General features: G+C 40.3%; 3 protein-coding genes across 3 annotated transcripts in view; 1 reads left to right on the top strand and 2 right to left on the bottom strand.

Moving 5' to 3' along the window:
* Window positions 1-9,773, bottom strand: part of CEP89 (centrosomal protein 89) — a 29,351-nt gene extending 19,578 nt beyond the window's left edge. Inside the window, exons 1-10 of the mRNA XM_026718987.2 lie at window positions 9,625-9,773; window positions 8,047-8,153; window positions 6,238-6,399; window positions 5,431-5,626; window positions 4,195-4,288; window positions 3,726-3,754; window positions 3,460-3,511; window positions 2,631-2,846; window positions 1,254-1,396; window positions 88-138 (exon numbers count right to left, since the gene is read on the bottom strand). Coding sequence (XP_026574772.2) covers window positions 88-138; window positions 1,254-1,396; window positions 2,631-2,846; window positions 3,460-3,511; window positions 3,726-3,754; window positions 4,195-4,288; window positions 5,431-5,626; window positions 6,238-6,399; window positions 8,047-8,153; window positions 9,625-9,663 — 1,089 coding nt within the window. The 5' untranslated portion in view covers window positions 9,664-9,773. The remainder of the gene's footprint in view (window positions 1-87; window positions 139-1,253; window positions 1,397-2,630; window positions 2,847-3,459; window positions 3,512-3,725; window positions 3,755-4,194; window positions 4,289-5,430; window positions 5,627-6,237; window positions 6,400-8,046; window positions 8,154-9,624) is intronic.
* Window positions 9,774-10,025: 252 nt separating this feature from the next.
* On the top strand, window positions 10,026-14,461 carry FAAP24 (FA core complex associated protein 24). The gene is made up of 5 exons (XM_026718991.2): window positions 10,026-10,185; window positions 11,401-11,545; window positions 12,304-12,443; window positions 13,071-13,223; window positions 14,081-14,461. The coding sequence occupies exons 2-5, from the start codon at window positions 11,437-11,439 to the stop codon at window positions 14,321-14,323; spliced, it is 645 nt and encodes a 214-aa protein (XP_026574776.2). The 5' UTR covers window positions 10,026-10,185; window positions 11,401-11,436; the 3' UTR covers window positions 14,324-14,461.
* A 3,913-nt stretch (window positions 14,462-18,374) lies between these two features.
* The window catches only part of RHPN2 (rhophilin Rho GTPase binding protein 2), a 42,177-nt gene continuing 34,312 nt past the window's right edge, over window positions 18,375-26,239 (bottom strand). The window contains exons 11-15 of the mRNA XM_026719051.2: window positions 25,220-25,414; window positions 24,545-24,615; window positions 23,113-23,259; window positions 22,211-22,366; window positions 18,375-21,117 (exon numbers count right to left, since the gene is read on the bottom strand). Of these exons, the coding sequence (XP_026574836.1) occupies window positions 20,863-21,117; window positions 22,211-22,366; window positions 23,113-23,259; window positions 24,545-24,615; window positions 25,220-25,414 (824 nt within the window). The 3' untranslated portion in view covers window positions 18,375-20,862. The remainder of the gene's footprint in view (window positions 21,118-22,210; window positions 22,367-23,112; window positions 23,260-24,544; window positions 24,616-25,219; window positions 25,415-26,239) is intronic.

Here is a 26,239-nt window from a genome sequence, read left to right as displayed (position 1 = left end):
AAGATAATTAATCATCTACAATTTGGAAACAGATAACGGTGAACATATCAGATGCTATAAAATGAAAAATGTTAACTTATTACTTACCAGCCATGGGGGTATTGGTTTTTTCATTGGCAGACTTCCAATCTTCACACTCTTAAGATAGTAAAAATATAAGCCACATTAGTACCAACAATCTCCTGTACCTATGCATTAAGGAAGTATATTTTTTTTAAAAAATCACTATCAGACTAATATAACCAAAACCTCAGACACCTATTAAAATTGAAAGTGGAAAGGAACTATAATGAATAATCTTGATTAAATAAATAAACAAGGATGCAACCAGGAAGAGTATATATGCTTTGTAAATAATTTGATAGAAATAGCTGAGTGGTCAAGCAAGCATAGCATCTCCCCTGTTTGTTAAAGTAGAGAATCCTTTTTCAGACTTTCATCTGAAAAAAGATACTACTGCTTTAAAGAGTCAAGACATAATGAGGATGAGCAATAAACAGGGTACATGGGAACTGCTATCATCATTGCACTCTGCTTTGGTCACCAACTTTGTGAACCAGAATGCCATATTCTAGTTCCATGAGGACAGGATCTCTCTGTGATGGCAGTGAACTCTGGGATTGGAATGGTACATGTGCTTGGGAGACAGGGCAAAAAAGACACAGCCAAGGGACCAGTCAGATAAAAGGCAGCGGAGCTCACGGTAAGAATTCAGGCACAGCAAGAGGCTCAGCTGCCTTTCATCTGACATAGGTCATTCTCACATACCATTACAGGAATGCTCTCTCTTCATGAAAGGCTTCAAAACTATAGTACATAGTTGGTACTATAACTAAACTTTGAGGCACCTGCTAAAGATGTACCACTTTTCTGTGTTAATGTTGCAATAAAGATTGGTGTTTGGTTACATTTTTCTTCTCTTCACTATTTTAATGACTCTGTTAAATTTATACATTGTTAGTTTTATTGTGCGGGTGATGGAAGTAACTGTTCTGTTGTAAATGGCTATAAAAATTACAATAAGGGGAAAAGGTATTATCAAAATAACAGCAACTATCACTAACAATAACAACAACACGGAGGAAAATTTTGAAAGCCTTTCTTGTGGTCACATTGGAAAAGAGAATATATGATACCCAAGCTAGAACATTGCTGTTAAAGAGAGGTGAATGTCTTTTTTACTAGAACCAATAAGCTGGGAATGCTTAAACACTAAAGATACTATATTCTAAACAATCTTGAGAGAACATTACCTCATTGGGGGAAATTGGTCTGTACTTTGTTTGATAACGACTTAGTTCTGCATTTAAGCGATGAACAGTCATTTTCAAACTATCATTTTCATCTACTAGTTCCTGGGCTTGTTGTCTTAATAACAGCAATTCTGCGCCTTCCTCTGGATTAATACAAAAAAAAAAAACAGATTAAATTTTATAACCAGGTGCATATTACTAAAACATCTCCAGAATCTAACTGAAGCTGAATGCTGTATGATCAAATTGAACTTCTTTAAAGATATGGCGATTCCATAAAACTATTTAAAATTCACATGTACAACTAGGAATCCCCAAACAAAATGCAATTCAGGAGCTATATATGGCAATTTAATACGCCTATTTTGCTGCTAGCCTGAGATTGTATAAATGAGAAGATTCATGGGCAGGAATAAATCGTGAAAGCTAAAAAATTGTGCAGGCTATAAAATATAACGCAAATCCAAAGGACCGCATGACAAAATCTATGCATGTAACTTGGGACCACTGGTCAATGGCAAGAGCAGATACTTTATATGAAGAAGATACTAGGTAGAGCCAATTAAAGGACCAGGCAGCAGATGATGGGGGTGGAAATTCTGCGTAAGACCCCTAAAAACCCACACCCCTAGGGGTCCAGAAGATCAAACCTGCCTGGATGGATATTACGTAATTTTGGAAATTACGTTTAAAAAAATAGCCTAAATCTAAATCAGGTGAGAATAAGGAGCAGAGTGTTCCATTGCAACTGACATGTGATGATGATGTCCTCATTTTGGGAAGGATGAAACCATCAAAGGCAACCTGCTCAAATGTCCTTGATATTTTATGACATGCTTCAAAGAATCCTATCCCGAGGGGGGGAACTGGAATGACAAGTTAAATCAGTGTATTTCAAATGCCAGCCTTAAGATCTGAGGAAGTGCATAAAAGCACTTTCAAAGTGGATCTAAAACAACAACAACAACAACAAAACCTGGACCCAGCAGAGGAACCCACAGCAAAATGGAAAAAATTTTCCCAAACAATCCAATTGACCTGCTCATTCAGAAATGCATTTCTTGGGACATAAATTCTGGAAGAGGAGAGTCATAGGACAAACATTGGGTTACTAACTCAGTTAATTTTCAAGGTGCTTTCTTAAATATGATACAAAACATTACCATTTGTTTTTATCATCTCAATTAGTTCCAGTTAAATACATTCTAACTTATCATTTCCCCCATATCTTTCCTAAGTTTGCCAGATATATTAAGTAATGGTACATGTAGAATGATAAAGTTCAACCATTCTTCCCTTGATTCCCACATATATAGTTTTATTCTCTCCCACATGAACACCATAAATTATATTTAAAGAAAATAGGTTCCTTTGCACCTTCACTGTGTGAATTCTGCTTTTCCTTAAACTGTCTGTTCTCTTTTTCCAATTTCATAATTTTTAATTGGAGTTCCTTGATTAACTGCTTTGACTGTTCAAGTTCGGAAAACAAGGTCTGGTTTGCATTGTTTAGATGCCAATGTTGTTCTTTTAATTTCTGGAACTTCTCTCTGGGGAGAACCATCTGTTCCTGTTTTCTGTGGAGGACTGCATCTACCCAAGAAATGAAATAAAATATTTATCAGTCACATAAATATATGCAAACCTTTTGGTAAAACGCCTGTACTCTAAGAATCTTTATTTAGAAGCAGGCATTTTGCATTTATGAAAAGGCTTCTGTCTCAACTTAATCCACTCCAGTAGCTTGAAGATACTTATAACATTAATAATTATTAAAGTTACACAAGACGTATCTTAATTCAATTGTAAACTGCAATAGATTTTTATGTTTTTATTTTGTGGGAAACAATTTACTGTCTCTTCAACCTCTAAAAATCTTATGGTGAGACCGGATGTACATTGAGACTGGGGCTATTATTAATACAAAATATACAGAGTGCAGTACTTTGGAGTTAAAGCAGAAAACAAAAGATGCAGGGAACATACAGTATTTTTCTAGCATACACAGCAACCTCCATTTCCATTTTAGATTCCACGGTTTAGCATTTTACCCAAATCTCAACAATAGCTTATGTTAACAACACAGGGAAATAAACAAGTCCCAAATTCTTGTTAGATTAAATTATGGCTCAGAACTACACTCAATCTATTACGTAGAATCCAACACAACTCATTTACATTAAACTTAAATTTAGAGAGTTTGTACCTGAAGACGAAGGTGGTATTTTATTCAGGGGAGTTTCACCTGAGTTGTCTCCCTAGAAATGGAAGAAAATATTTGACCTAATTTCTTGTAGGACTCCTCATTTCTCCCCACAAAATATCAGCAACTATTCCAAAAGGTATACACTGAACATTTAAAATTGATGTTCTTTAGTTCTAACCTGGAAAGTTCTTTAAAATTTTTTTTTTAAAAATTCTAGATTCAATCGCTTAAATAAAAATGGAACATAATTTTTATGCTGTTCTTACCTTAAACCTCACTCCAGGATGTTCAATTTCTGTAATATAAAAATGTATTTGTTTTGAGGTATAAAAGAGAAATCTATCAAATGTTCCTAATCAAGCTTGAGCTTTCATGATCTGTCTAGTTTCATCTCATTTAGTTTCTATTTTTTTCCACCTTTATCTTAAATAAATATCTTGGCAAGTGTAAAAGGTTAGGAAAACAGAGGTTTGTGCAATGAGGGTTTTTATAAAATGCTATTTTTTGCTCTATTCACGGAAAAAGGTGAAAAGAAATATATGTTAAGATATAGTCACTCTTGTCCTGTTCATTTGGATTCAGGTTCTCTCTCACTGTCAACTATGCAGTCTTTCCCCACATGGAGGGAAAAATTATCAGAGTCTGAACTACAGTACTAAATCAAACAACACTAAAGGTGGGAAACAGATGGTAGAAATATTTATTTTCTCCTTAATCCTAATGCTCATTTCTCACCTTCAATCTGAACATTTGGCTGGATGAGACAACTTGGTTCGCAGACAAAAGAATCTTCTTCACCATTGGCACTAGAAGATACTTGGAGATTTTCCTAAATAAAATTTTTGCAATACATTATAGAAACTGATGTTACCAAAAGGTTCTAGGCAGCTGACGATGTCATTAAAAAAACAGAACATTGATTAAAAAGAGGAAAACCCAAAACACATGAAAGGACAAATTGTGGGTGTAATGTACAGTACGTGCTTGAACGCACATTAAACAAGACATAACAAACTGCAGCCTCCTGAGCCTTTTATGTCCTGTGAAAGCATCCCTCATGCTCAAATTGAACCATGAAACAACAGACCCTATGATTTCCTCACAGTTTTTAATGGATAGTGAAAGGAAATAGGAGCTGTGGAGGCACAGTGATTGGAATGCACTATTGCAATACTAAATCCCGCCCACAGCCAGGAGTTTGATCCTGACCAGCTCAAGGTTGACTTAGCCTTCCATGCTTCCGAGGTTGGTAAAATGAGGACGTAGATTGTTGGGGGCAATAGGCTGATTCTGTAAAGCACTAGGAAAAGGTATATAAGCCTAAGTGCTATTGATAAATAAATATTTAAAAACTCTTGCTGGGTTAGGGTACCTCTTAATATTAAAAAAAATTACTCCTGTCCACCTTAGAGATTCCCTATCCCAAGCAAATACTGAAACCTGAGTACGAAGAGACTATCTGTTGAAGGTCCTTTTCTATATGGGACACCACTTATGGGATGTAGGTGGCTCTTCTAGTTGGCTGCTCCTTTGTTTTGGAACAGCTCGGACTCCTCTACAAGAATGCCCTAATCTCTTTGTGCAAGTTAAACACAATGACAACACTGTTAACAGAGGGCTTTGAAGTTTAGTGTGCTAACTGTCTTTCTTTATATATACAGCAGATAGGTGAGAGGTCAACTGGTTGCAGATAGATGTGCAGGAGTTTAGAAGGCTTCTTTTGCAAGGGAGGGAAGCTACTCTTATTTACACCAATACATCGATCAGTCTTTTTTAATGCACGTTTTGTCTTTGTAATTTTTTTTCGAAGTTTATATTTTAATTTCTTGAATAAAATAAAAATGATTATTTAAAAAAAAGAACGCTACAATCTCTTAAGGACCACATAATAGAAATTTTGCAGGGAAAACAAGGATGGGGAATCTTATAATTTATGCTCAGGTAGCTAAAAGAAAAATGTTGAAAGCTTACGTGTTTGATTTTATGTGGCATGGCATACATAATCTCATGACTCCTGTTTTTTTTTTTATTAATAATCTGACGGTCGGGATCTGATTCTTTTTCTGTGTCAGAAGTGAATGTATCCATGTCATCCTCACAACAACTCGCAGGCGCTTCCAAAGTTTGCACAGCATTCCTTTCACCACCATCATTCTTCCAATTTGGACTATAAACAGAAAATACTAAAAGTGTAATCCAATATATGTATTTAACAAATAATAATTGTATTAAGTACTCAATGTTTTTTTAAAAAGAATATAGGGTTTTTTTTTAAACTGAGCTTTTCTGTGTGATATACTTTCTAGTCAACAAAACAAAAGAAATGCTACTTTACAGGCAATTAAAAATTCACAGTGCTTCTCATATTAATGCTTTTACTAGTCAGACATTTCTTCTGAATATTTGCCAATCTCAAACCAGAAGTGCTTTTCAAAGAAAGCTTGTTTATGGTGTTTTAAAAAATACACAACTACAACTGGCTACAATATTCAGAATTTGGGAAATCGGTTTATTCTGACACTTTCTTTTTTTAAAGTGCAGTTTCCAAGATTTAGACCTGCTAAAAGTTGTTATTTTTAGAATCATTTTGTAGCAGAAAAAGGGAAGAAAGAAAAATGTATAAAAGTGGCAGTCACATAGACTGCAGTTTACACTTGACCTGTTGGAACTTTGTTGTCCAACTTGTTCCAACAAGTTGGAACTTCGGACTTCCTTGCTAGAGAATAAATTATTTTATACCATTGGATTAGGTGTGCCGAAATGTGCAATATTTTTTACCTCATTCGTAGCTCAGTGACAGTGGCATATGGTTCAATACAGTCTTCCTGATCTTGCAAGTAGCTAGCATCACTTTCCGAAAGAGATCGCTGACGAGGCTGAGGGATGGCAATAGTTCGTCCAGTTAAGGTCGTTGCAAGAATAGCGGCTGCTAAAGCAGACCTGGAAAAAAATCATTTTAAAAAAATCACGGATCAGAAGGATGGGATAAGATAAGTAAAACACTTAATCGTAATGAGTTCAAAATATAAGTTAAATTAAATAAAACATACATCTTAATACAATTGCTTCCTGAATCTAGTGTTTTCTTTCAACAGCTCTGGGAAAAGAGCCAGCTTTATATATAGCTACTCACATATTTTTCAACAGGCTATAAGACTATTTACATGGAAGGTCCAGGTTGTACATTCATATGTATATGAATGTTAAAACATGACATGGTTTCAACTATCTGAAATAATGGAGGAAACACCCACAACGCACACACACACAAAAGAAGAAATGTTTCTCTACAATAGAAAAGTATGGCAAACTGTGTTAAGTGTTGCATGTGCTGCTGATCACCTATATTGGATCTATTAAATCCACTGCTGGATTTAATCAATTCAACCCAATAATACCGTATCATTTTTCTAAATTCTTATAGGAGTAATCAAAACAATTCACTTAGTTTATTATTTTTAATCTTAGTAAGCTAAATTCTAATCTCAACCACAATGCAAAGTTTATTACACAGGAAGCCACATTTCCTACTTTCAGCTGCACTGGCATTTATACTCAGGGGTGGGATTCTACCAGTTCGCACCTATTCGCTAGAACCAGTTGTTAACATTCTAAGCAGTTCAGAGAACCAGTTGTTAGAAGAAATTACTGGCCTAATCCTGTAAAGAAGGCAGGAAGGAAACATTCTGGTGTTGCTTACAGAAACTGCCTCTCCGTTAATCCTTATTACATTCTTGGCAGGACTAGACTTCCTGTCTCAGGAACGTCTCTGGGTTTTTTTTTTCCCTTCCTTTGCTGGTACTTTGCTTGTGTGGAGGGACCATTCAAAGTTACAATGGCACTGAAAAAAGTGACTTATGACCATTTTTCACACTTATGACTGTTGCAGCATCCCCACAGTCATGAGAGGCCAGGCAAGGAGATGCATGCCTCGATGTAAGTGATATTGAGTTGGCCACGCCCAGCCAGTCACATGACCACCAAGCCATGCCCACCAACTAAGCCATGCCCACAGAACTGATTGTTAAAAATTTTGAATCCCACCGCTGTTTATACTCTATCTCCATCTGCATTTTATTGTATATGCACGTGCTCCACAATGCTCCCATGCAAAGAAGGATTCCAGCTGAAGCAACAGTGGGCCAATATACAATCACCTTTCAAAAGTGCCAAATATTTGGATAGCAATGGAGGCATAATTGCTATCTACAGTAATAAAACAACATTTGTCAGTGATGGAAGGAGTCTGAATCTTTCCAAAAATAATAAGAACATAGCTGCAGCCCATATGATAATATTAAGCTGGCTATGATCTATACATTTTTGGAAGAAAGTCTGTTTTGTTTTTGTATTTCAAAGACCAGCTAACATTTGTACTATCAAGTAGACTGTGTTCAAAGCTGCCGAAAACCTCTTTAAATTATATAACATGCAAATATGAGGTACCCGTTTGTCTTTCAAATGTAATCATACATTTGTCTGGCATATAAAAATGTACAGGCAAGATAAACCATACTAAATATTCAGATATCAATTAATAATATTAATTCTATTACATGACTGCAAACCAAGAGATGAAAAACCTACCTGGGCCTTTCTGGAGAAGGGTTTGGACTACGAGGGGGAGGGGTGCGGGGGACAGCAGGTTTAGGAGCTATGGTAGCTGCAGGGATCAGGCCATGAGCTATATGTTTCTAGACAATTTAAAATAAAGTTAGTTGGCAATGATTGAACTAACACAATGGAGAAACACAAAAGTGTACATGCACAAGGATGAATAACATGAAAGGAACATGAACATGCAAATCAATGTATGCGGTAAGCCTAAATGGTTTTGAATGTGATTCGCAAAACAACCATATTGCCATAAAAATAATAGTTATCCTGTGGCTACCGACTATAACTTTTATTATAGATTCTATGCATTTATTTTCCTACACACTTGATTCTTGGATTACAATGTAATTTTTGAAATGTTCATTCTTAGTAGAAAATATCATACCCCAATAAAACAGCTATTCTGTTTCAGAAATCAAAATTACTGGTGATGTTTATATACGGTAATTTCCCTAGATTCAGATGACAATCTTTCTATAAGAATCTCCATGAAAGCTAATAGCTATCTTTTCCTCCTTCTACCAAATGCAGTTAACATACCTAGTCAGTTTCATCATTTATTTATCAAGACATGCAAATCAAGAACTCTATCTTACCTCTTGGAACAACCAGAGTCAACGTTTAGTTTTGTCATCTAACTTTGGCTTGGTCAGAGAGGAGTAACCCAAGGATTGAGGTGGATTGGATAGGCATGTGGGGGGGAGGGGCAATGCGGGTTGGGGAGGGTGCCTAAGAATGCATGAGAGGTTGTGTGCGGGTCAGAGAAAGCATTGGGGGAGGGGCAGCATGGGTCGGAAAGGCTGCGAGTTGAGGAGGACACACAAAGGTCCATGAAAAGTACCATGAGTCGGGAAGAATGGATCAGGGAGAATGCATAAAGGTGTCCAAGTGGTGCTGCATAGGACAGAGAAGGTATCCCGGGGAGGTAGCACATGTCAGGTAAGTGCATTAAGGTACAGAGAAGAAGTCACGGGGCTTACGAAAGGCACCCAGGGTGATGGTGTGTGTCAGGAAAGATGCATGGGTGTTCTTCCCTCCCTTCCTCCCATTCCCTTCCTGTCCCACCAGGAAGATGACAACTGCCAGGTGGGAGAGGGAGCAAGGGATTGCACAAGTGACTGGGAAACTGTCACAGCACATTGGCAATGGGAGTCATTGTCACCAGGCCAAAAAAAGGTGAACTTTTCCCAACTGCCTCCCTTGAATCATAGGGGTGGAAGGGACCTTGGAGGTCTTCTAGTCCATCCCTCTGCCCACGGCAGAAGAAATCCTCCCACCATGCTGGACAAATGACTGCCCAGCATTCAACCACCAGCGACGGAGCCCCTGCAACTCCAAGAGGCAGGCTGTTCCATTGCTCCCTTTCTGGTCCCTCCTTCCAGATCCAACCTGGGATGCTCGGGAGGAGCCAGCCCCCTGGTTGCCATGGGAACCGGAGCCACGCTTTCCCATCAGGGACCGCCGGCTCATCCTCCGCGCTTTTTCTCCTCTGACTTTCCCTCCCCCTTGAACCATTAATTCCACTTCCACCCCCAGGGAAATACTCACAAACAGGCCTCTCCGGCCCCTCCTGAAATAAAACGGCATGAGGGCGAAAAGGCGGAGGAAAAAAAACCGAACAAAAACAAACGAGAACGAAGCTGGGAGCCACAACCGGCCAGAGGGAGCGGCTGCCCCCTCCCCTCCCGAAGATGCAGACGCTTCCCCTCGCAACCACTCCGCAATTAGCCGCAAGGCGATTGGTTGCTCCGTCCCGCTTTATCCAATCGACACCCGCATTACTGAGGCCCCCTTCGCCTTAGCAACCCGCGTCCGTTAGGAATCGACAAGCTCCTGGCGAGCTATTCTTTTTTTCCCCGGGAGGGGCTGGAGGAAAAGAGAGGAGGGTTTTGATTGGCTGGCGGCAGCAAGTACGTCATGGCTGCCGCGCGCTGTTGGAAAAAGGCGGAAGTAGGAACTACTCACTATAGCTGGTTCTTCCAGCTATGAATGGGAGCCTCTCTTGGTTTGCGTTCGCGGGTTTGCTTGCGTGTATGTGCACGTTCGCACGTGTATTTTAAGGCATTATAGGTTCTTGGACATTGCTGTGCAGGATCTTTAAATGAAAAGGTAAGAAGAATGCTTTGCATTGATTCACATGTACATGTGAATTATTTATCAGCAATAAACTGGTCTTTGTCCATAGTCCCCAAGAGATTGGCTGTTATTCACGGAACGGAATGCAGAATAACGGAGTTGGAAGGGACCCTGGAGGTCTTCTAGTCCAACCATTTGAGAGGCGGCCACAAAGAGTCAATTTATTTTCCAAAGCACCAGAAGGCAAGACAAGAAACAATGGATGGAAACTAATCAAGGGGGGAAGCAATCCTTGGAATTGAAGAGACACTTACTAACAGGGAGGACAATAAACTAGTGGAACAGCTTGCCTTCAGAAGTTGTGGATGGAGGCTTTTAAGAAGAGACTAGACAGTCACTTGTCTGAAATGGCATAGGCTCTCCTGCTTGAGCAGGAGGCTGGACTAGAAGACCTTCCAAGGCCCCTTCCGGCTCTATTCTATTCTATTCTAAAATTCTAAACCCCCTGCTGAAGCAGGAGACCCTGGCCTATACCATTCTGGACAAATGGCTGTCCAGTCTCTTCTTGAAGACCTCCAGCGATGGAAAATCCACAACTTTTAGGATGCAAGAATTCCACTGATTAATTGTTCTCACTATCAAGTTCAAGGTTGCTTCTCTCCTTGATGAGTTTCCAACCTTACTCAGTTTCAGCACCTGAGTCCAAGCTGACTTTAGCCAACTCACACTGCAAAGCAGTATAAACACTGAAATCTACAGTAAACAGATGGTGGATCCAATCAGCATATAAAACAAATTTCATGTAACCAGCAGGGCCCCCAATCTGGTGGGATTCAAAAAATTTTTACTACCAGTTCTGTGGTTGTGGCTTGGTTGGTATGGCAGGGGGAAGGATACTGCAGAATCCCCATTTCCTCCCCGCTCCTCTAACCTGCTTTCCAGCTCCGTTCTCCTGTGCAGAGCAACAAAAGAAGACCCAGCCGATCAGCTGGGAGCTTGGGAGGCAGAGAATAGATGGGGGCACGGCCAGTCAGTACTCCGAATTACTCAAAATTTCTGCTACCGGCTCCCCAGAACCTGATGAATGCTACCTCTGGCCCCAATACTCCATCTCAGAGGCTGGGAAAACAGCCCTCTGGAAAGTCTTCATCTGGAAGTCACCTGGATTTCATGGGCAATCCCTGGTTAATGAGAAATGTATAGTTTTTGCATTTTCACAATGACAGGTTAATGGTTTCTTTTGCACAGGACAAATAACCTTACACGTGTGAAGGAAGTTTAATAATGGCAAATGATGGCACCCCAGTCCGAGCAGGAGCTATAAATGTTCCTTTGGGCCATGTGATTGGCCACGAGAAATGGAAGGGCTCCCAGGTTGCTCAGGAGATGCAAGGTAAATTGTACTTTGATAAAATTACAGAATTTTGCTTACCATCAGATCATCCTAAAATCTGAAAATTAAACCAACATATTTATTTAAATATATTGGTCACCCAACTCTTTTTATTTTGTAAAAGGAAACTGATAGATGCATTGCCTGTTTTTAGATGTTCAGTATAGTTTAGTGGGGGTTTTTTTGAACTAGGATAGTGAAGTGAATGGCTTTCATCAAATCAAAGTATCAATTAATATCTTGGTTTGGTCTGGAGCTCTTAATTATAGTTTTTCTAACATCCAAAAGGTAAATAGGTTATCTAAACAGCCAGAAAAATTAGGATGTCTTATTTTATTAAGCTAGGATAATCTGAAGATATCACTAGATCACAAGGACTATTTTATTATTTTTACCAGATCATTTTAATTCTCATTAACTTGAATGCCAGCGCTATATACTATAAATGGAATATGACAAGCCAGGTGTTAAAGTCTGATTTAAATGCATACTTTCACTCTGTAGGGCTAAACATATTTGGAAATGATCACTCTTGAAACCATTGGCATTTTCTTCTGAATTACTTACTTAGAACTTGGAGATAAAACAACAGTTTGATTTTCAGAGTGTGTTCGGGCATTATTTGTTTAAACATAGAATTGGTTGGGTTCACACAATATGTTAAAATCAAACTTAGGAAGATACATAAACGCAGCCAGAATTGTGTACCTACAATAGTTGTGCCACTAGTAAAGTTTCCATGCTTCTCATTTTTCAAGGGAAAGTTAAGCTTATTCTAGAAGATGGCCTGGGTCTCGTGGACTTTCATCTTTCAAACAGGTGCTGCATCCTTTACATTTCTGAAGCAGATCTGGTGGCAGGAAATGGCTTCAAAAGAAGACTTGTTCGTTTTAGAAATGTAAGCACACATACTCTTGAAAGTATCGTTTGGATCATCCTTTTCAGGAACAGAATGTCAGCAAAACATTAGATCAATTCATCACAATTCAAGGAGAATCTAATCTTTAGTACCATGCACTGTGATTTAGTAATTATACCAGCAACCCAAATCCGCCATTTTAAGAAGTATTTTTTTAAATTCTTAATCCAAGGATTCTATGCGTTTTTTCCTTCCTTGCGTTGCTATTTCCTTTTTGAAATGATCCGATTTTGCTTTAGGAACAAAAATATATTTTGCCTAGGCATAGCTTTGTATTTATCTTCAGCTTATAGAAAGCTCTAACTGGTTCATCTGTACCTAATTGGCTGTTGCAGGAAAAGTTTAGGAATTAATGGCCGTTATATGGTGTATTATGGTTCTCTTATGCACTGATCTGAATGATGTCAACCCAGCCATTTCCATTCTCATATCTCAGGAAAGAACAGTCTTTAACCAGTGATTTTAAGCAGCATGACTGAGTGGATTGAAGGGGAGAAAGAGTGAAGAAATCACATTTTTTAAAACTTTCCCAGTTGCTCCTAATTGAGCTGTTGGTTTGTCCCTGTCATTAATACCTGTTACTCTCATTGTTCCTACTTGTTCCAGACTTGCAATCTTCAAGGGATTGTATTTGTTGAAAAAACCCAAATAAGTAACCAGTATTTTCCAGAAGTGCAGAAATTTGTCGTCCTGGAACTTGGAATGACATTACTTCCGGTGGCCAGCCAAAAAGAAGCAGCTCAACTCATTGCTCAATTGGTAAGTACCTTCAAGAGCTGTTTGTACTGCTATCAGGCTGTAAAGCGGTGCTTTTCAAAGTTGACAATTTTATGAAGGGTGGACTTCAGATTAGAATTGCTGTACAAGAGCTTCTCATGTTTTAAGTGGCTCTGCAGGAAACAGAGTTCTGGACTAGACAGGCCTCGATTTGAGGCGGCAAAATAATTTCAAAACTAGGGATGTTTGACTCCTATTAGATTTGGAGGAAGTACCTCAAAATGCTCAGAACCTTGAGTGCGATACCTGTGACTCATTAAACTAGCTACATTTATTTCCAATAAAAAGATGAAGACTGCTGCTCTATGATCCTGCCCAGCCCAAAATGCCACATTTCATTCTGCCGCCGAAGCGCTGACCATCCTATAACCAACAATCTTTCTGAATTACAGGTAGGCCTCGACCTACAGCAATTCATTTAGTGACTGTTCAAAGTTACAACGGCATTGGGAAAAAAAGTGACTTACGACCGTTTTTCACACGAGTATTGCAGCACCCCATGGTCACATGATCAAAATTGAGATGCTTAACAACTGGTTCATATTTATGACGTTTGCTGTATCCCAAGGTCTCATGATCCCCCTTTGCAGTCTTCTGACAAGCCAAGTCAATGGGGAAGCCAGATTCACTTAACAACCAGGTTACCAGCTTACCAACTACAACGATTCACTTAACAATCATGGCAAGAAAAGTCGTAAAATGCAGCAAAACTCTTTTAACAAAGGTTTCCCTTAGCAACATACATTTTAGGCTTAATTGTCAGTCCAGACATGCTTGTAAATATTTATCACCGAAAACCACAAGAGGGCAGCCAGACTAAATTTGACTTTCCATTTCAGGTGCACGAGCAAACGAAAGCCAGTAATCCTTTCCAAAGTAAGAAATGTACCAGGTTATTGGAACCGTCTGTGCTCCATACAGTCCAGCAGATTCCAGGAGTTGGAAAGACCAAGGCACTTCTTCTTCTGGAAAACTTTGGAAATATCCACCAGCTTTGCAACGCTTCTCTCCAGGAGCTTGAAGGAGTAGTTGGCCGCAGCCTAGCTCAGCAAATCCATGCATTCTTCACCCAGGCAAAATAATGTGTGTTTTCCAACATCAAGCTTTTTGAAAGTCTGGAAGTTCCCTTACGCACACGGTCAGATTTCAGTTGGTATGAAACTCAAGAGAGCCTTCATTCCCATTGAGGAGCAAATAAAACAGGATATATTTTTTTAAGCCCCGAGTTTGTTCCATCTGGGCTTTGTAGGGCATGCTTTTGGCTTTGAACTGCATACAGCTGGATGCGATGTCACCTTTTTGGAATAGCACTATGAACACTTTTTCTTGGAGAATTTAGCTGCAGGACTAAATTTGGCTTATTTGATTGTCCCTTTAAGAAGCAGCTGAGATTGCCATGAAAAAAGAATGTATTTAAGAAAGTATTAATAAACTAACAAGAACTATTTAAAGGAAGACCTTTGCCTTTCTTTAAATAGTTCTTGTTTTTAATACTTTCTTAAGTTCATTCTTTTTCATGTCAGTCTCAGCTGCTTATAAAAGGAACAGTCAAATAAGACAGATTTCATCTCTGTTAACTCTGTTGAAAAAACTGAGTTTTTAGACTGAAAAAGAGCAGGTTGTCCAGTGTAAATGAATTTTACTTTCGTTCAGTGGACCGTCCTGATTGTCATATTGTTTTGGATGCAGGAGAAACCTAATCCATCTACCTGACTTTTGCTTACCATTCATAACTTGTTTGTGTAGAAGTTAAGAATTCTGAGCATCAGAACTGCCCTGAACAGACCATTTACTGACTGTTGGGAACTGTTATTTAATGTGCTTGATTTTTGTATCCGTTAAAATCAGGGGCCAGTTCCCTGTTGAGTAATACTGAGATAATAGAGGAGTTCCTGGATGGGTCATCATTTAAGAAACTTGTTCTCACATCAGATTGGCCCAAGGAACTCACTTTGGGTACTTAAACAAAAACATCCAGGAATGAACCTTGTTTCTTTCCGGCACTGGGTATAATTCTGGAAATTCTTATTTATAGGTCTCATCTAGGCTTTCCTCCATTCTTGATCTACATTTCTCTGGATTTACATTCCTCTAATCAGCCAGTTATGACGAGAACCTATAGCGGAAATTTTGAGTAGTTCAGAGAACTGGCAAATACCACCTCTGACTGGCCCCCATCTATTCTTTGCCTCTGGAGTCCCAGCTGATCGGCTGGGTCTTCTTTGGTTTCCCTGCACAAGAGAACAGAGCTGGAAAGCAGGTTACTGAGGTGGGGAGAGAATGGGGATTTTGCAGTATCCTTCCTCGTCACACCCACCAAGCCACACCATGCCCCAGAACTGGTAGTAAAAAATTTCTAATCCCACCACTGATCTGCTCTTATCAAAAACATTGTTTGACAGGTGGGCCCGGTAGGAAACAGCCGTAGGAGTGGAACCTGAACATTACTTTGCAGGAAGGCCGCCAAACTGAAATTAGGAAGGCGTATCAAGAGTGAAAAGAAGGAATGAGTCATCTTTCTCAGTCTACCCCGAGGGCTTCTGTATCACTTCCAGCAAAGTTATGCTTCCGTGGAGCTTAAAGGTTGTAACCTGGTCTTTTCAACCAAAACTCCCACATGTCTTTCAAAGAAAGAGCACATACCTCACATTAAATAGAACCAGCTAGAGTTACCCTTTCGGCATTTGGCTGCACGCAGCCTGGTTTTACAGACAGCCTTGGGCCACGGGCTGCTTTTGAGAGGATGGGATAGAGAGATAAAGGAGGCATTCAGGCTTGGTTCTGGGCACCTGCATCCCTACAGTTTTCTTGGACATGATACTGGATGGCTTCCCATGGCTGCCTTCCAGCATTTACTTCTTTTCAAATCAGGCTGGTAACTCCAGCATTCCTCCGTGTTGTCCCATCTGCGTATTATTTCTGAAAGTAGCTAAGACCGAATAGGTACCGCCACCTAACTGGGCAGAGAAGGCGGCTAAGGCTGTTTTGGACTCTTGGACAATATTACAGGCATCCTTTTTGTGACTGGTTGACTTTGTTTTAAGCTAAGGATGGACTATTTTTTTTTTTCATGACTGGATGCCAGAGTTAACAGCAGGCAGAAAGGCGAAATGGGTTAATGCAGCACTTTTGCTAAAGGCCAGGTGGTTTAGGCCAGGGCTGTTCAGAAGCAGGTGTTGCAATTTGACAGGGAAGATGTTGCAGATACAAGCAGGAAAACATAGTGTTAAAATGACTGAGATTCTTTCCTTCAATGCCCTCTGAGTCAAAAGGGCAAAACCATTAAGGAAATTTTGCCTTTTATGAAAGATAATAAAAGGCGCCCTCGGGTATCTCTCTTTCTCCAGGGAGTTCAGCGGTGGTCATTTAATCTTGCATTATTATTTTTTAAAAAGGAGTAGTAACGTTCTTAATCTCATTTTTCCCCTGCTACCTATTGAAAGGTAACCCTGCAGATTTACAAGGTTTCAGTCCAAGGTTATTTTTTTAAAGAAAAAAAAAAGACAGTAAATCAATGCTTGGTAATCTTGGAAATACTTGGGAGAAGCAAGGAAAGGAAGATCATGTTTTGGTCATTGAGATGTTTTTGCTGTGTGCATATGATTATAGCTTCCTCTACACCTGGCAGGTCTCTTAAGCGGTTTTACAGAGCCAGCATATTTCCTCCAACAATCTGGCTCCTCATTTTACCAACCTCGGAAGGATGGAAGATTGAGTCAACCTTGAGACGGTCAGGATCGAACTGCTGGCAGACAGCAGAATTAGCCTGCAATACTGCATTCTAACCACTGTGCTGCCAGGGCTCTAATCAAAAGCATGAAGCTAGCATTTCACAAAGCGCTACATGCTAGTTTGCAACAATGCCTTTAAAGCAGTGGTCCCCAATCTTTTTTGTGCCACGACCCGGTACCGGCATCACAAAATGATCGGCGGCCCGGTACCGGCATCAGCACACATGACAAGGCAAGGCGAGCCGAGCGACTGGCCAGCCAGCCGTCCCCCGCTTCTCCCCGCCACCTTCAACTCCTCCTTTGTACCTTTGTTAATGGGCTTCGCTTCAGGACGGCTTCGGGATGGTCGCTCAGCTCGCCTTGCCTTAGGTGCTGAAAGAATCCTCGTGCCTTAGTTTTGTTTGAAGCCCCCCCCCCTCCCGTCGATGAAACTAAGGCGCGAGGATTCCTTCAGGACCCAAACGCCGCTTTCCAGCCGGAAAAGCTCACCCGGAAGCACTTTCTTGTCAAACAAGATGGCAGCGCCCAGCAAACCGGCGGCCCGGTAGGAAATGTTCCACGGACCGGGACCGGTCTGCGGCCTGGTGGTTGGGGACCCCTGCTTTAAAGTCCCCAAAGATCCCACTGGGAGGGTAGAGAGGATTCTGGAAGGCTGGCCATCCTGCCTACAAATGGGTATTTTGTGATCTGCTATGCCTACTTGGATGGGCATTTTGTGAGGGCACCAACCATATGATGTGCCCTGCATCAAAAGGTTTTCCTACTTCTGCTTCAGTGTTGAATCCAGCTAACTATGGCTTAACCAACCATGGCATATTATAGCATACATATTCGGTTACTATACATTATCTGGAGAACCCAGAAAATCAAAAGTGGAATATGATGGCAGATGAGATTCTGCCGAAACGTTGCTACAACTTTAAAAGCACAACTATAATGACGTGGGAAAACACCCGAACAAAGCTGAATACCGTGTGTGTGTGTGTGTGTACGCACACACACACACACACACACACACACACGGATCTTTGGTTATTCGGGTTTTCTCCCGCATAAAATTGCAAGTATCTTGGTGACGTTTCGATGAGATCTCATTCGTCATCTTCAGGCTTGTGTCTCCAGCTTTGTGCAGCTGCTTCCTTTTAACTGCTAGTAGGGGTGTGACTTGATTGGGTGGGGGTTTGGCTGTGTTCTGATTGGGTGGGAGTGTGTTCTCATTGGTTGAAGGTTTGGCTGTGTTCTGATTGGTTGGGGGGTTGGCTGTGTTCTGATTGGCTGGGGGTGTGTTCTGTTCAGGTGGGGGCTTGGTTGTGCTCAGGTTAGTCTTAGTTGCTGGGGGATTTTTATATAATGTATGTATATAAAATATATCACAGATGAGATATAAATGAACAAGTCAACCTTCCTCCAACCTACATTTTATTATGTACTAGGATTAATTCCACAGCATTGATTGACTATTGCACAATATGAATAAGCAGCCACTATATCTTTCTTTTAAAAAAACAGACCTTCATTCTGAACAACAGTTAAGAAAAATTAAACATTTTTTATGTCATTCATAGTTGCAGTGAAAAGTTGTTCATCGTCACATATGTCAGGACTCATTCTTAAATAGTTTAAAATGTATATATTTACATCTACTGGGTAGAAACATTAAAAAAAACAAAATAATAATAAAATGGCATTGATCTACCAGCCTTCCCCATTTTTCTTCTTATATTCCAGTGTTTCTCAATCTCAAATAACGAAAGATATATGGACTTCAACTTCCAGAATTCCCTAGACAACAATTCTGGGAGTTGAAGTCCACATATCTTAAAGTTGTCAAGTTGGAAACACTGTTCTATTCCAATTTCTTCTTTAAAAAATTCTCAAGCTTCTTGTAATGGATTCAATGAATTTCAATAGGAATTTAGATTTCCGTTCTTTAAATTTTTAGCCAATCATTGTTAAGATCTACCCTGTTAGCAATATTTCAGCTTAATCGACAACTATTGTTTATTAGCCTTTAGAGAGTGACAATAAAACTCCAAGCAACAACTATTTTACCAGTTGGGCATGTTCTTTAGTGCACTGAACTCCTAAATTTCACTCAAGGCATAGTTAAATTACTTTATCAACCCTTTGGAATGCATCTTTCAAGTGGCACTCAAAAAAAAAAAAAACCCTTGATATCCTTCTCAAAATAGCATTACTGAGCTATGTATCTGCGTGCTGGCAGAGGAATTCTGAGAGTTGAAGTCTACATATCTTCAAGTTGCTGAGATTAAGAAATACTGATCTGAAGTGAAACCTGGCAGGTGCTAAGTACAACCAAGCTGGCTGATCTCTTCTACCCTCTTGTTTACATTAGCATATTTCTCTACACGTTCTGTATTAGGAAATCTCCATCTTTGCTGTAATGCTTGGCAGGTGCAGAAAACGATACCCAGTTACATCAGACCTTGCAAAACAAGAAGCTGTTTTTCAGTGGATCCATTCTGTGTTACTTAGAAGTTGCCAGGGTTGGTTTCAAGGTTGTCCTTGGGAGATTTATTTCCACCACACGTCGGGTGCCATGACAGTGGATGGCTTCTTTTGGTCGTTGGCGAGATGCTGTCATTCAGTGAGGGAAATTCTGGAAACTGCCATCCTGTTCCATGTGGAATGCCAGAAAATGCAAAATCCGGTTCCCCTAGATAACCCTGCGTTGCATCTGTGGAAGGCTTCAATCAATCATCATCTTCATCTTTTAATGACCCCATAATCCCTTGCGGGGTGTAGTCTTGGGCAACTGAATGCAGCTGAGTGTTTACTGGCCAGATGCCCTTCCTGTCACTAATGCGGAGTTTTGTTTAGCAGATATATTCTCATTGTGCCCAGAGAGAAAAATATCGGCCTCTACCTAGAATTGAACTCACAGCCTCCTGATTGTGAGGTGAGATCTCCACCTCTAGGCCACCGCACCATTCCCATGGAAGGCTTCAATGATAGGCCAAAATGCTGTTGTTTGAAAATCTTTTGTGCAAATCTTCGATCTGGGTTATAGAACAAATGTCAGAATTCTTTTCTCTCAGTGTCTGCCATCCACCTTGTTCCCAATCCTGAGCCCAAGGTGATGTTATTTATCTTTTAAAAAATGTTCCGTTTATTTAAACCAGGGGTCTCCACACGTGGCAACTTTAAGACCTGTGGACTTTCAATTGTCAGAATTCTGGGAACTGCAGTCCACAAGTCTTAAAATTGCCGTGTTTGGAAACCACCAAACGCAGAATAGAAAATAGGATTTTAAAACCTTGACATGTAGCCTTGCCACTACCACACCCTGTTAGATTTATTCATTTACACCCTGTTTCCTTTCCATCACCTGGCCATTCAAAAATTTAAGAATTTGGTTCTGTCCAGCTGTGTAGGCTGTCAACTCACAGAAGGTTACTAACTGGCCTATAATTTGTTTCTCATTCGAGTTTTAAATTAATTAGCAAGTAAATCTCCTTGATCCTGCACCATTATGGCCAACAGTTCTATTTACTTCTCCCCTCAACGTAGGTGAGATGGTCAACCATGTGGCATTATTGTGCTACATGTTCACATTTTTAAAAACAAAAATAAAAATAAAAAATCCTCAGTCTTTGCAGAAACCATTCTGTTCTTTCTCAGGATAGATCATAACGAAGCCAGAATCCGGGCAGAAGTTTGAAAGCACTCCACAAACATATAGACATATGACACATTCTTCCAAAACTTTCTGGTCCTTGCAAAGTGAACAGTTGACGCCAGATTTGAATGGGTAGTTGTTGACTGCAAGTCGGGGCTACTCAGCCCTGGGTTCTTAAAGGCTACATTGTGAACTCACAACATCCATTCTGAGGCCCTTTGTGGGTGAGACCGCCCTTGGTCACCAGGCCCTAGTACAATGAACTATCGGTGTTGAAAAGTGTGAATGGGGTTGTCAGTTTCTTCTTCATGGCAGAGGTCCCACTTACAGCCGAAGGAAGGCAGAGCGTGCTGGCAGCTTTCTGCCTGTTTTTGGTTCCCCAACTCAAGAAGGACAATTTAGGCGTCACCTTCTTGGTTTTGTCGGTTCTCTCATCTTCCATCGCCAGACATATAAGGGAGTATGTTTTCTGCATCCCCGCTGAGTAAGTGGCACATTTGTTATGCTGTGGGGGAAGGAAGGAGAGAGTTATGAGCATTAAAAAAAAAAAAGATTTAGTCAATGCAAAGTGGAAAGCAATGTTTGAACTACACAAGTAATCCTCGATTTACAATCAAATTTTTGCTCTTTATCACTGCAGTTGTTAACTTAGTGACAGGGTTGTTAAGTGAACCCAGCTTCCCATTGGCTTTTGCTTGTCAGAAAGTCACAAAAGGGGATCCCATGACCACGGGATTTTGCCTGAATTTTGTTCACGTGACCATGAGGAGGCTGCAATGGTCGTAAGGGTGAAGAAAGGTTCCAAGTCACTTTTTTCAGTGCCGTTGTAATTTTGAACATCACTAAATGAACTGTTGTAAGTCAAGGACTACCTGTATTCTGTGATGGGAGGATGCTGTTCTTCTGCATTCATTAAATTCTCTCTGGGCTAGCCTCCAAGTTTATGTAGGTCGACTTTCAAAAAAATTGGCTTATTATTAAATCTGGGTCTGAGATTTGACTTCTCGTAATATTGTTTCTGAACAGGTTCCTTTGCCCAAAGTAAAATGTCCAAAACCCAGAGTTGCAGTTAGCAACAATCTCATCTTTGCAAAAACAATAGGGTCATTTTTTCTAGAAAATTCTGTGCCGGTGACTAGAAAAATGTATATATTGCAAGCAAAAGCTATTTGCTATTTTTAAAAAGCAATTAAAAGTTGCAAAGATTTGAAATGCTGAAGGAATAGACATTTTCTTTCTACCAGTTCCCAGTTTATTTAAATCTTTTTTAAATGGAAACCCACACTATTAGCATTTAATTATTTGCTATGGCAATTGGGGTTAAGAGGATGGGTGAGTTGAGAACTATAATAACAACGGAGAATGAATCTCAGCTTGCCTTTCCTTAGAACACAATTCCATTTTCACCTTCATTTAATACAAATTCAGAGGCCATCCGACTCCAAACAAGCTTAGATGGCTGACACTTTTTAAAAAAAACCCAGGAACAATTAAACAATAAAGATGCATCATACGGGTCCAGATTATTGCTTAAACATAATAAATATCTTGCAATTCTGATGGTCTTGTAGTGAAATTCTGCTCCCAGCTTTACTTACCAAGGAAGGTGCATTATCTTGACAGCTGATCACTTGGATCTCAATCTCCCGTTCGCTCAAATTCTGGAGTTTTTCCAAGACGTCACTCACCCCCAACCATTTGCAATCCGTGTCTTCAACAGCAATCACAGTGTCTCCTTCTTTCAAACCTGCCAACTAAAAAAAAACATCAGCTATAAAGCCAGGCAGAATCTGGTAGACTTTCCTTACCAACCTTAATTGTCCAACTTCACCATGGAAGCCAGATTAAAATAATAAAGGTTTTAAGCTACCCGCCTATCTCTAATCACATAGGATCTGTTGATTTCAATGGGGTATTAAGCCCAATCACTCAACCAATCATGTAGCAATAAACTCCACGATGCCTAGTGGGACTGAATTCTGAATCAACAGATTATGATTTTATTAATAAATAATCTTGGTGATGGGCTTCCTCACTGTGCTGTTAAATCCTAAATTTTCTTCCCTTAGATTTGGCTTAGCATACTAAGTGGATCTAGCCAATTGGGATTTATTTGCTACTCCGAGGTTAAGCAATCTATGGTTTACTGCAATGTATAAACTCAGTCTTGAAGAAATTAACAAAGGAAAAAGATGGATTATTACTTTCATTGTCTACAAGTAAGGTGCATTAGGCAATGTTTAAATTGGACCAATCCAAAGTGTTAGGAAGAATCCCAGCCTTCTTCTGGATTACAGCTTAAAATAAACTCTACTTTTCAAAGTCATTCGGTAACAGCATTATCAGGGAAGGCATGTCAAATAGCAAAATAAAAGCCCATCAAAGAAAGCGAGTTACGTTTCTGATGGACTCCAATGCATTCTTTTCTTGTGGGAATTAACCCTATCCACTCTGAACAACTCTACCAAGAGGAACCCCTGGATCTAAAAGGTCCACTTACTGCTGCAGGAGAAGCTGGGTCGATGCAGTCAACCTGTACCGGCGGGCCACCTTTGAGAGTGAACCCCAACTGGCCATCTTCACAGTAGAAACGAATGAAGCGAGGGGGTGACCACCTCTGCTTGGCTGAAAAGACCGCAGGTGGGCCCTGAGACACAGAGAGCAGTAGAGCTAAATTATTCAATCCATCTTTTGCAAAATGTTTGTGTGGAGAGAGCTTCTCTCCCTGCAGGTATTCCCCTAGACCAGGGAGTCTTCAAACTTGATAGCTTTAGGACTTGTGGATTTCAACTCCCAGAATTCCTCCTCCATGAATGTTAGCTCAGGAATTCTGGGAGTTGAAGTCCACTGGTCCAGGTCTTAAAGTCCAGGTCTTAAACTTGGCAAGTTTGAAGACCCTCGATCTATTCTATCTATCTATCCTATCTCTTTCTTTCTCTCTATTCTACCTCATTCTCTATATATCTATTCCATCTGTCCTATCTTTCGATCTCTCTCCCTCCATCTATCTATTCTATTCTATCTTTCTTTCTTTCTATCTCTCTATTCTGCCTCTCTTTCTCTATCTATCTCTTCCAGGGGTCTTCAAACTTGACAGCTTTAGGACTTGTGGATTTCAACTCCCAGAATTCCTCCTCCAGTCATGTTAGCTCAGGAATTCCGGGAGTTGAAGTCCACAAGTCTTAAACTTGCCAAGTTTGAAGACCCTTGCCCTAAATTCTATGTTTTCTTCTAGAAGCGTCTGTGCAACTGCACAGCAGTTAGTAATTTACATGTTATTCTTCCTAAGCGCAATCAAGACCCCACACACATGGTACCTTAACAATGAAAAGCTTTAGAGGGAATTGTGTCCAGTCCATAACAGAGGTGGTATTTAGCCAGTTCTGACCACTTCTGGAGAACCGGTAGCGGAAATTTTGAGTAGTTCGGAGAACTGGCAAATCCCACCTCTGACTGGAGATTGTACAGTATCCTTTCCCTGCCACGCCCACCAAACCACGCCCACAGAACCGGTAGTAAATTTTTTTGAATCCCACCACCGGTCCATAACTGTCACCATCATACTTGGATCAATTTATAGCATGGTTTCTTGAGTAAGTCCCCCTCCCTGGCTTCACACAGCATACTAAAGCATTAAATTTTTTTAAAAGCCTGGGTTTTATTCAGCAGTTGAAACTGCAAAGCAAAATAATCTATATATGTGGGCCTACTTAAACCGCCTCTAGCCTTAACTGTAAACCTTAACCTCACATTCATCGGTAGACACGACACACTGCTATTTTGCAGCGAGAAGCCCTCCCAAGCGATAGATTTACGTTTCAAGAAGCAGAACCTTATTTTCATAATTATTTTAATTCTGATGCAAGAAGGCAATCATACATATTAAGGGCAATGTGTCATAGTGACAGGAGAGCAGGTAGCTTCAGACGTACCAGTCTTTCGAAGAGGTCTCTCACGTTAGAGAACAGAGGAGGAATCAGTTCTATTTTGTGATTTGTGTGGGCTGGAATAAAAGCAAAGCAAATAGATTTATTTTTTTTGTTAACCACTTCTTGGAAGCTCAGAGCAACACATTTTCTGTTCATACCCCTCACCCTCTGTCACAGCAGCTGGGTGAAGTAGCTGAGCTCAAGATTACCTCAACATCTTAAATCTTCTAAGGGTTTTTTTCTTCATAGCTTTAGAAGCCCAGAAATCTATCCATTCCAATGGGACTATCCACTTTTAGAAACTCAACAGTGTCAACAAAAATTCTGAGATTAGATTGGAATGGGATTACTTGAGTTTTATGTATTTTATGATTTTTAAAAATTGCTTATAAAATATTTTTGTTTTTAAATGGTTTAAACGGTGGTGGCGGCGGCCTTTTTTCCTGTTTTTAATAAGCTGCCCATGGTTATACACTGTATATGAAATCGGTAGCTACATAAAGTTGGATGATAGATAAATGATAGATAGAGATAGATGGATGGATGGATAGATGATAGATATAGATGATAGATGCCAAGATGAGGTGTGAATCACCACATGTCATTCTCAGTGCTGGATCTGACAATCTATCTAAAAACTGATCCATTCCTGGTCATCCCAGGCAGAAAAGGACTTACGAAGGATATTGGGTGCCGACACCAAACTAAAGAAGTCATCTATTTGCTCCTGCTGGGTATATTTGAGAAGGGACCGCTTGTGTGCGACGGACAAAATCTCTTGAAGGATCTCTATATTCCGGAGCTTTGTGCATAAGCTACAAACCCTTAAGGCTTCTTTGTGATACAGGAGAGCTTTATGCAAATGAAGTCTTCCTGGAGAAGGAAAAAAAAATGAATGAATGAATGACTAAATAAATAGGATGGATTTCTGCATCATAAAAAATCCAGCATTTTTAAGGCACAACAGCTCTGCCTATCAAGAATCATACAAACCACATTACTTAGTGTGACTTGCTGTTCTGTGCGGGAACACAGTTATCCTAATCAAATCAAGGCTACCCAAATTAATTATGATTGTCTACTATGGCAGTGTTGTTTTAACCTCAACAACTTTTAAGTTGGGTGGGCTTCAACTCCTGGAATTGGAGCCCATGATGGCTGGGGAATTCTGGGAGTTTGAAGTCCTTAACCTTCTTAAATTTGATGACATTGAGAAACACTTAGTCCACACAAGCCTTTCTTCCCAAAAGCATAGATCCCACCAGTTTTGGGAAGATAAAACGACATATCCCGAAGCAAAGAAATACTTAATTTTATCAACCACGGCTAGTTGGATGATAAGCCTTAAAAAGAGTTCACCTCCTACCAGGGCTGGGCTGCTGGAGGTTCGCAGGCATTCGGGAGAGCCCCCTAGCTAAGATTCTGTGCACTTCGGAGTACCCCCAAATCCCAGTTCAGGTTGGACCCGTCCGCCCCTCCCCTCCCTGGTGTCCCCACACGGCCCCGTTTTGGATACAGGTAAGTGCAGGGCGCACGTGGAGGCTCGGGGAGGGAAATAAACAGGCCTCCCGAAAGTTCGGAAAGGCCTGAAACGGGCCCATTTCTGGCTTCCAGAGAGCCTCTGGAGCCCGGGGAGGCCATTTTGGCCCTCCAGGAGGCTCGAAGAAAGCATCCAGAGCCCAGGGAGGGCAAAAACAC

The sequence above is a fragment of the Pseudonaja textilis genome, chromosome 11, assembly GCF_049901715.1.
Source record: "Pseudonaja textilis isolate UNSWEBS1 chromosome 11, rPseTex1.2, whole genome shotgun sequence".
Classification (NCBI taxonomy): Eukaryota; Metazoa; Chordata; class Lepidosauria; order Squamata; family Elapidae; genus Pseudonaja; species Pseudonaja textilis.
This window is presented reverse-complemented; position numbering and strand designations above follow the sequence as displayed.

Excerpts from the sequence above, each read along its gene's own strand:
- FAAP24 (XM_026718991.2), top strand. The coding sequence starts at position 11,437 with ATGGCAAATGATGGCACCCCAGTCCGAGCAGGAGCTATAAATGTTCCT. Across the intron at positions 11,546-12,303 it reads GGTTGCTCAGGAGATGCAAG|GGAAAGTTAAGCTTATTCTA; the intron begins GTAAATTGTACT and ends TCATTTTTCAAG. Across the intron at positions 12,444-13,070 it reads GACTTGTTCGTTTTAGAAAT|ACTTGCAATCTTCAAGGGAT; the intron begins GTAAGCACACAT and ends TACTTGTTCCAG.